Here is a 10,196-nt window from a genome sequence, read left to right as displayed (position 1 = left end):
GCAGCTCAGGAATGCTGGAGCTGCGGCCTTGAGTCCCTTCCCCTGCAGCCCCAATCCTTCAGGCCAAGGAGCAGTGGGTGGGGGTGGCAGAAGGGAGGGCCTGGCGGTAGGGGGTTGGGTGGGCCAGGAGACATGTGGAGGAAGGGAATAGAAAGACCCCAGTCCCATCTGAGAGGGGTGAGGAGGGTGGGGACGTGACAAAAGTATGTCTCCCACCCCACCCAAATCTTCAGGGCCCCTCCCCAGAGGCAGTCACTACTATAATTTGTTACATGTTCTTCTGGAGTCAGTCTAAACAGTCCTAGCTAATAGAAACAAAATAGGAGGCACAAATACAAGCCACATATGTAATTTAAAATTTTCTAGTAACCGCATTTAAAAAAGTAAAAAAAAGGACTACCCTGGTGGCACAGTGGTTAAGAATCTGCCTGCCAAGGCAGGGGACACGGGTTTGAGCCCTGGTCCGGGAAGATCCCACATGCCATGGAGCAACTAAGCCCACGTGCCACAAATACTGAGCCCGCGTGTCACAACTACTTAAGCTCGCTTTCCTAGAGCCCATGCTCCGCAATAAGAGAAGCCACTGCAATACGTCCACACACTGCAACAAAGAGTAGCCCCCACTCGCTGCAACTAGAGAAAGGCTGAGCACAGCAATGAAGACCCAACACAGCCAAAAATAAAAAAATTACAAAATAAATAAAGGAAGGGTGTTTAAAAAACAAAAAAAAAGGAAAAAGAAACTTTAATATTTTATATAACCTATTTAAAAGTTATCATCTCAACATGTTATCAGTATAAAAGTTGTTAATGAGATGTTTCACATACTTTTTTTTGGTACCAAGCCTTCAAAGTCCAATGTGCATTTTACACACACAGCACATCTCAATTTGGACTTGCCAGAATGTTTTTGTTTTTTGCCGTACGCAGGCCTCTCACTGTTGTGGCCTCTCCCGTTGCGGAGCACAGGCTCCGGACGCGCAGGCTTAGCGGCCATGGCTCATGGGCCCAGCCGCTCCGCGGCATGTGGGATCTTCCTGGATCGGGGCACGAACCCGTGTCCCCTGCATCGGCAGGCGGACTCTCAACCACTGCGCCACCAGGGAAGCCTGCCAGAATGTTTTATACCTTGCTTTCTTTTACTTGATATATTTACTCAATTCCCTAATGCTGAACATTTATTTAAATGATGCAACAGATATGCATAGAATGAATTCCTAAAGAGAAACTGCTGGAAGGAATGGGCTTTATTTATCAAAATCTCCTTTTCCCTTTCCTGAATCTCATTTTCTCAATCTGAGTTATTGAAGAACAGGGACCAAGTCATTTACCTCTCCTCCCGTCTCCCAGAATCTTGAATAGGCCCAAGCCCAAGGTTGGTCTCTAACCCCGATATCCTACTTCTAGAGATTTCTCTTAAGAAGGTGATAAAAGTACACAGAGATGTATGATCATAATAACAATGAAAAATGGAGAGCAAGCTGAGTGTCCTTCAATAGGGAACTAGCCAACAAAGGTGGTTCCTCTATACTGTGCAATACCTGAAGCATTTAAAGAGAACAGGTATTGGGAGGGTAGGGATGCCTGGCACCTGGCAAGCCCAATAATAATTGCTGATTATTGAATGATTACCTATTGGGCTCTTGGAAGATGATCTTTTGGAGAAAGGGTTCCTAGAGTAAAAGAATTTTGAAAGTCACTGACGTAGATATTTATTGACATGAGAAGATCTTTACAATACGGGCTAAAAAATACTATGCCAAGCGTGGTCCCATTAAAAATAATATGCAGGGCTTCCCTGGTGGCGCAGTGGTTGAGAGTCTGACTGCCGATGCAGGGGCCGGGAAGATCCCACATGCCGCGGAGCGGCTGGGCCCGTGAGCCATGGCCGCTGAGCCTGCGTGTCCAGAGCCTGTGCTCCGCAAAGGGAGAGGCCACAACAGTGAGAGGCCCGCGTACAGCAAAAAAAAAAAAATAATAATAATAATATGCACAGGGGACTTCCTGGTGGTCCATTGGCTAAGACTCCATGCTCCCAGTGCAGGGGGCCCGGGTTCGAGCCCTGGTCAGGGAACTAGATCCCACATGCCATAACTAAGAGGTCTCATGCTGCAGCTAAAGATTCCACATGCCACAACTAAAAGACCCCCGTGCCGCAACTAAGACCGGCGCAGCTAAATAAATAAATTTTATTTTTATTATAAAAAAAAATGCACAGATAAGTATCCTACAAGGGTATTCTCTGAGTGATGGAATTAATGGTGATTAAATGGTTTTATCCTAAAACTTTTCTGTATTTGAAAATATCTTCCAAAGAACATAATTTGGAATAATATTATAATATTATAATAATAACAATTATAATTTTTAGATTAATTAAAAGAACATGATCTCCATCTGGCAGTTCCTCAAATATTTAAACATAGAGTTACCATGTGACCCAGCAATTCCACTTGTAGGTATATACCCAAGAGAAATGTAAACATATGTCCTTGCAAATAAATGTTTATAGCAGTTATTTATGATTGCCAAAAGGTAGATACAACCCAAATGTTCACCAACTGACAAATGGATAAGCAAAATGTCATATATCTGTACAACAGAATATTATTCAGCCATAAAAAAAGAATAAAGTACTGATAAATGCTATGTCATGGATGAATCTTGAAACATGAAGCTAAGTGAAAGCCAGTCATAAAAGACACATATATTATTCCATTCATATGAAACGTTCAGAACAGGGAAATCTATAGACAGACAGTAAATTAGTGGCTGTTTAGGGCCAGCCAGGGAAGGGGCAGGGAGTGGATAGGGAGATGATAGCTAAAGGTTATGGGATTTCTTTATAAAGTGATGAAAATGTGCCATCTTTCCAATTCTCCACCTTAGGAAAGTCCACAGTCCACCTTCCCTTCTCTTGGCCTAGGCTGTCCAAAGCTGCCCATGAAGCCTATACCCATTCCACTTACGTCATCACTATTCTTTGTGCCTCTCAGCAAACTTTCCATTTTCCTTTTCATTTTATTATTATTTTCTTTAAATTTTTGGCTGCACTGCACAGCATATGGGATCTTAGCTACCTGACCAGGGATCGAACCCACGCCCCTTGAAGTGGAAGTGCAGTCTTAACCACTGGACCACCAGGGAAGTCCTCCTTTTCATTTTAAAGAGCCTGTAGTACTTGCTATTGAAGAAAACTTGGAAAATTCAGCAAAGTAGAAAAAAAAAAGCTCACCCATAGTCATTTCACCCAAACAACCATTGATTATAAGTCAGGATGGGTGGGGAGGCAGGAGGACATACACGCACATGGATGAAACCTCCAAAACTGTAGACTTGGTTTCCTGAGGGTTTGTGGGAAGGAGTCCTCAGCCAGGTGGTCCTACATTTACTTCTGCACAGGGACCTCACACCCATTATGGGCCAAGCATTGATCTGGCTCCTAAAGGAAAAAATCTCCCAAGTTTTCTTCCGGACCTTGTGACTGGAAGGATATTTTTTATGTCTTGAGGTGGGGGAAGGGGGAGAAACTCTCTCTAAGTAAGACACAAAATCCAGAAGCAATAGAGGAAAAAACTGACAGACCTGTCTACTTAAAGATTAAAAACTTCTCATATCTGAGATTCCCTAGGCTAAGTAAAAGGACAGTGGCAGACTGGGAGAAAATATTTGCAATATATTTAAAGATTTTAAGTCCAGAGCATATGAAGAATTCCTAAAAGTCAACAAAAGAGAAACAAAGGCAAAAGATATGACTAGAAAATTCTCAGGCTTCAAATGGCCAATACACATATGAAAAGAGAAATACACACTAAAACAGCAGTGAGTTATACTTTCTTCCCTTGGCTTCCAGCACAGCATATGAGCTTGAATTTCCTCCTACTGCTTCAGCTGCTCCTCCACGTTTCTTGTTAGTTCTTTCTTGAGCCCTTAACCTTGGAGAACCCCGGCACTGTCTTTGGTGCTATTTTCTTCCTCGTCTACACCCATTTTCTTGAAGCCTCATCCAGCCCCAGATCCTCAGCCTGTCCCTCTGGGTCACAGCCTTCCTCTCTGCCTACTCCTCAGGCTACTTTAAGATTTTTTTTAAAAAAACACTGCAATTCATTCATTGTTTTAAGAATTTGTCATGTTTATGTGTTTGGTGAAGGAAGAGGTTTCAGGGATTTGTATGTATGTATGCTTATGTACATACATGACATTATTTCTGTATGTGCAAACACAAACATATATGGCTAAATGAATGGAACAGCACAGAAAGTGACACACCGAGATGTTATCAGTGTTTATCTATGAATTGTGGGATCATCATCAACCAGATTTAAAACTATAGTGTTGGGCTTCCCTGGTGGTGCAGTGGTTGAGAATCTGCCTGCCAATGCAGGGGACGCGGATTCGTGCCCCAGGCTCCGCAACGAGAGGCCGCGATAGTGAGAGGCCCGCACACCGCGATGAAGAGTGGCCCCCGCTTGCCACAACTAGAGAAAGCCCTCGCACAGAAACGAAGACCCAACACAGCCAAAAATAAATAAATAAATAAATTATTTTAAAAAAACAAAACTATAGTGTTGCTTATAAAAATAACCTAAATGTGTAACAATAGGCCTCATCGATTAGTGTTCAACCATAATTGGAACAATATGCAACTATTAAAAATTTTGTTGGCAGTACTTTATCACTAAGGCAATATTTTCATCACTTGATGCCAGGTAAAACAGCAGGAGACGCCAATACACACAGTCTATATCATCAGATGCCAGTTTTATGCGATAAATTTTTAAAAAGAAAACTTGCATGCGCCTAGAGAAAAGACTGGAAGTAAATATATCAAAATGTGACCTGCGCATCTCTCCAGGTGTTGGGATGAAAGGTGCTTTTTAGTTTCCTGAATTTTTCAGTTTCCGCAAAAAACGTGGGTTATTTTTACCTTAATAAAATAAAAAAGACAAAACATAGTTGCTATTCTCTTTAAGCAACAAATCGCTGCCCATCCGGCGCAGTGGCCGGGCACAGCGCCCCGGCCCGCACCGTTGCCAGCGGGTCACCAGACGCCCGAGCGCTGGCCGTTCAAGCAGGCCGAAGCGCCCCCGCGCGGTCGGTCCGGGGCGGGGAGGAGGGTGGGCACGGAGGCCTGGAGGCGGTGCCGGGCGTCCCCGCGCTTCCCGCGAGATCCCGCTCTGCCCGCTCCGCCCTGCTCGCCGCGCTCACAGCTCCCCGCGCCGCGGCACTTCCTGCCTTCCGCTCCCGCGCCTCCCGCCCTCGCCCGTGCCCGCCGCCTGCCGCCCGCCGCCCGGCGCCGCGCCCGCCGGCGCCCCCGAAGGTGCCCCCGGCCCGGCCGGGTCGCCGCCCCGCCCGCCGCCCCGCGAGCCGCTTTGTCTCGGGCGGGGCGAGCAGAAGAGGCCGCCAGGTGCCCCCCGCCGCGGGCCCGGGCCCCCCGCCCCGGGGCGGCGGCGGTGGCGCCGGGCCCCGGGGCGGAGGGCGCGCCGGGATGGGCCCCAAGCGGCGGCAGCTGACGTTCCGGGAGAAGTCGCGGATCATCCAGGAGGTGGAGGAGAACCCGGACCTACGCAAGGGCGAGATCGCGCGGCGCTTCAACATCCCGCCGTCCACGCTGAGCACCATCCTGAAGAACAAGCGCGCCATCCTGGCGTCGGAGCGCAAGTACGGTGTAGCCTCCACCTGCCGCAAAACCAACAAGCTGTCTCCTTACGACAAGCTCGAGGGGCTGCTTATCGCCTGGTTCCAGCAGATCCGCGCCGCTGGCCTGCCGGTCAAGGGCATCATCCTCAAGGAGAAGGCTCTGCGTATAGCCGAGGAGCTGGGCATGGACGATTTCACTGCCTCCAACGGCTGGCTGGACCGCTTCCGCCGGCGCCACGGTGTGGTGTCCTGCAGCGGCGTGGCGCGCGCCCGGTCGCGCAGCGCTGCCCCCCGGCCCCCAGCGGCGCCCGCCAGCCCGCCCACGGTGCCCTCGGAGGGCAGCGGTGGGGGTACCACGGGCTGGCGCGCTCGGGAGGAGCAGCCGCCGTCGGTGGCCGAGGGCTACGCCTCCCAGGACGTGTTCAGTGCCACTGAGACCAGTCTGTGGTACGACTTCCTGCCCGACCAGGCCGCGGGGCTGTGTGGCAGTGATGGACGGGCACGCAAGGCCACCCAGCGCCTGAGTGTCCTGCTGTGCGCCAATGCTGATGGCAGTGAGAAGCTTCCCCCACTTGTAGCCGGCAAGTCCGCTAAGCCCCGCGCAGGCCAAGCCGGCCTGCCCTGCGACTACACCGCCAACTCTAAGGGTGGTGTCACCACCCAGGCCCTGGCCAAGTACTTGAAGGCCCTGGACACCCGCATGGCTGCAGAATCTCGGCGAGTCCTGCTGCTGGCTGGCCGCCTGGCTGCCCAGTCCCTGGATACCTCGGGCCTGAGGCATGTGCAGCTGGCCTTCTTCCCGCCAGGCACCGTGCAGCCGCTGGAGCGTGGAGTGGTCCAACAGGTGAAGGGCCACTACCGCCAGGCTATGCTGCTCAAGGCCATGGCAGCGCTAGAGGGCCAGGATCGCTCAGGCCTGCAGCTAGGCCTCATGGAGGCCCTGCACTTCGTTGCTGCAGCCTGGCAGGCTGTGGAACCTTCGGACATAGCCACCTGCTTTCGTGAGGCTGGCTTTGGGGGTGGCCCTAATGCTACCATCACTACTGCCCTCAAGAGCGAGGAGGAGGAAGAGGAGGAGGAGGAGGAAGAGGAGGAGGAAGAAGAAGAGGAAGAGGAGGGTGAAGGGGAGGAGGAGGAGGAAGATGGCGAGGAAGAGGAGGAAGCGGGGGAAGGAGAGGAGCTGGGGGAAGAAGAGGAGGCAGGATCGCTCAGGCCTGCAGCTAGGCCTCATGGAGGCCCTGCACTTCGTTGCTGCAGCCTGGCAGGCTGTGGAACCTTCGGACATAGCCACCTGCTTTCGTGAGGCTGGCTTTGGGGGTGGCCCTAATGCTACCATCACTACTGCCCTCAAGAGCGAGGAGGAGGAAGAGGAGGAGGAGGAGGAAGAGAAGGAGGAAGAAGAAGAGGAAGAGGAGGGTGAAGGGGAGGAGGAGGAGGAAGATGGCGAGGAAGAGGAGGAAGCGGGGGAAGGAGAGGAGCTGGGGGAAGAAGAGGAGGTAGAAGAGGAGGGTGATGTTGATGACAGTGATGAAGAGGAAGAGGAGGAGGAGGAGAGCTCCTCTGAGGGCTTGGAGGCTGAGGACTGGGCCCAGGGAGTAGTGGAGGCTGGTGGCAGCTTCGGGGGTTATGGTGCCCAGGAGGAGGTCCAGTGCCCTACCCTCCACTTCCTGGAAGGTGAGGAGGACTCTGAGTCAGACAGTGAGGAAGAAGAGGAAGATGATGAGGAGGACGAAGATGACGAAGATGATGATGAGGATGGTGATGAGGTGCCTGTACCCAGCTTTGGGGAGGCCATGGCTTACTTTGCTATGGTCAAGAGGTACCTCACCTCCTTTCCCATTGATGACCGTGTGCAAAGCCACATCCTCCACTTGGAACACGACTTGGTCCACGTGACCAGGAAGAACCATGCCAGGCAGGCAGGAGTTCGGGGTCTTGGACATCAAAGCTGAGCCACTGGGCCTAGCCATGCCCCCAACCCGGATGTGGCAGCACCAGCCCAGGGCAGAGGACTCTGGGCAGCTGTTGTGGATGGAGCCAGAGTGGGGAGCCCCAGATCCTTTAGTGATGTTCTCCTCGTCTTGTGACAGGCCCAGTCACCTCGGTAGGGCCTGGGGCTGGTGTCAGCCTCACTGCCTGCTTATTGCCTCTTTCTCAGAATCCTCTTTCCTCCCTATTTGCCCCTGGGCTTGGGGGACCAGGTCGGGAGGGTGGGGAGCTGTCCGGTGCTACCACACCGTGCCATCAGTGGACTAGGCCACAGTAGCAGCCAGGGATGTACCCTGGAAGCTCCTGGCCAGAGAGTGCCTCTCCCCTCTGCCATCCACACCAGGTCTTTGGTGGGGGGGACCCCAAAGCCATTCTGGGAAGGGCTCCAGAGAAAAGTCCAGCCTAGGACCCCACAAGGCTGGCAGCCCCGCATCCCTGCCCCGAGGCCGCCTTGAGAAGCACAGTCTAACTGCCGGCTCCTGGGCCTGCCTCTGCCTGCTTCCGCACTTCCCCAACCCCTTCCTCTGGCCCAGTCCACGTTACTTTGGCCCTTGGTTTTCTTTCCAGATTGGAGGTTCTCAAGAGGCCCTCCAGAGGAGTGGTAATGGGCACTTCCCTTGTGGGCAGCTGCAGGCCCCATGCCTCTCCTCCCTCTCTGGCAGGGCCCTATCCTGGGCAGGGGTCCTGGGGCTGGGCCCAGAGTCCAGCCATCCAGCTGCTCCTTTCCCAGTCTGAATTCAATAAATCTGTCCACCCCCCTTTTGTGGGAGTGGACATTTTAACAGCCAAGGGTGCATCCTTCATGGTCTGGGCTTGCGTCTGTCTTGGGGACACTTTCTTTCCTGGTTCCCTTTGGTCCTTGCTCTGGTGGGACAAATGTTGAGAGAGTGGCTACAGCCCAGGCCCTGACCAGGGTGAGGGGCAACATGTATATCTAAGTGTTGCCTAGGCTTGGGTGGGAGGGGTCTTCAATGCACCTGCCTGGGGGTGGGTTTGAGCAAGCTGGGCCTTGCACTGCTTTGGGGTTAAAACTTTTGGGTCAGTTGGCTGGGACAGGAGGGAGGGAGCCAACAGTCCCTGGAAGGCCAATTGAAACTATAGGCACCTGGGAACTAGGCTTATCAAGGACCATTAAAGAAGATCCCTGCAGGAGAGGGGTCGGAGGGCAGAAAGAAAGGAGTGTTGGGGCAGCTCCTGTGGTCCAGGTTGGAGTTTGTAGGGGCATACAGGACATCTCTTGTAGGGTGCCTTAAGAGGGAGTCCTCTAGGCCTTTCAGTGATTGACATTTCCAATCCTGGTGGCTATCCTTGGGAACAGTGTCAGGATGGAGGTGAAATTGCTGGGGACACATTGCAGCCCCAAGAGGTTAGCCACTCCCTGTGTGGTACCCTCTAGAGCCCCACCCCCACCCCCATCCAAAGGTGAGGACAGGCCCTCTGCTGATCCCACCCAACCTTTCTCTTCAGGTCCAGCTCACCCCTCCCAGTCCCTTTGTCATTGAGGCCCTCAGGCCCCAGTGGTTCCAGTGAGGGGAGGGCCTGAGCTTGAGCAGGCCAGCAGCTCTGGGCCCCAAACCGGTTTTCCCACCTCTACTGAGGCTGGCACATCACCCCTGTGGTTCCCTGCCCCCACCTCCTCACAGTTCCTCCTCTCTCCACCCTGGAATGTGGGGGCGGGGGGGGGCGGGTTGCAGGCAGTTATCCAAGTCATCTTTTTAAACAGGAAGATGGAATGACTTTCCCTTCCGTACCTCTGACTTTCAGGGATTCCCTCCAGGCCTTGAAGGCTTCAGAACTAAGTGAAAGCAAAAAAGCAGTTGGGATTCCCAGCCCCCACCCTGGCCCCCATCCAGTCCCCATCTGAGCCCCGGAGGATGAGACAAGGAAGCCCAGCCTACCCCCTGGCCTGCTCTGGAGTAAATATGTGGGAGCAGTAGCCTTCTCCCCAGGTGCCCCTGGCCAACCCAAGGCCCTCACCTCAAATACCAACAAGGCAAATACTTCCATTTGTCTCCTGCCAGCAAGAACACCTCTTTTGCTGGAACTGAGATCATCTCATTAATAATAACACCGACATTAATAGAGCTCTTGCTGTGTGCCAGGCTCTATGCTAAGTACTTTAGATGCTTACAAAGCCCCTATGAAGTAGGTAAAACCATGAGAAAACACAGAACAGAAAGGTTCAGTAATGTGCCCAAAGCCAAACCACTAGTCTGTGGCAGAAGCAAGCTGTCTCCGCAGGCTGACTCTAGGAGTGCCCCTTTACTAAGGAATTCCTAAAGGAATTGGTTACTGACTCAGTTTCTTTTTTTTTTTTTTTTAATTATTTATGTATTTATGGCTGTGTTGGGTCTTCGTTTCTGTGCGAGGGCTTTCTCTAGTTGCGGCGAGCGGGGGCCACTCACTGTCGCGGCCTCTCGTTGCGGAGCACGAGCTCCAGATGCGCAGGCTCAGTAGTTGTGGCTCACGGGCTTGGTTGCTCCGCGGCATGTGGGATCTTCCCAGATCAGAGCTCGAACCCGTGTCCCCTGCCTTGGCAGGCAGATTCTCAACCACTGCACCACCAG

General features: G+C 52.3%; 1 protein-coding gene across 1 annotated transcript; it reads left to right on the top strand.

Moving 5' to 3' along the window:
• Positions 1–5,420: 5,420 nt before the first annotated feature.
• CENPB (centromere protein B) lies at positions 5,421–8,418 on the top strand. Its single transcript, XM_055090706.1, has 2 exons — positions 5,421–6,785; positions 7,081–8,418. The coding sequence occupies exons 1-2, from the start codon at positions 5,489–5,491 to the stop codon at positions 7,590–7,592; spliced, it is 1,809 nt and encodes a 602-aa protein (XP_054946681.1). The 5' UTR covers positions 5,421–5,488; the 3' UTR covers positions 7,593–8,418.
• Positions 8,419–10,196: the final 1,778 nt, after the last annotated feature.

Source organism: Physeter macrocephalus, chromosome 14 (assembly GCF_002837175.3).
Source record: "Physeter macrocephalus isolate SW-GA chromosome 14, ASM283717v5, whole genome shotgun sequence".
NCBI classification, from domain to species: domain Eukaryota; kingdom Metazoa; phylum Chordata; class Mammalia; order Artiodactyla; family Physeteridae; genus Physeter; species Physeter macrocephalus.
The sequence above is the reverse complement of the archived record's forward strand: the minus strand, read 5'-3'. Positions and strand labels throughout refer to the sequence as shown.

Excerpts from the sequence above, each read along its gene's own strand:
- CENPB (XM_055090706.1), top strand. The coding sequence starts at position 5,489 with ATGGGCCCCAAGCGGCGGCAGCTGACGTTCCGGGAGAAGTCGCGGATC. Across the intron at positions 6,786-7,080 it reads GGAGGAGGAGGAGGAAGATG|ATGGCGAGGAAGAGGAGGAA; the intron begins GCGAGGAAGAGG and ends AGGAGGAGGAAG.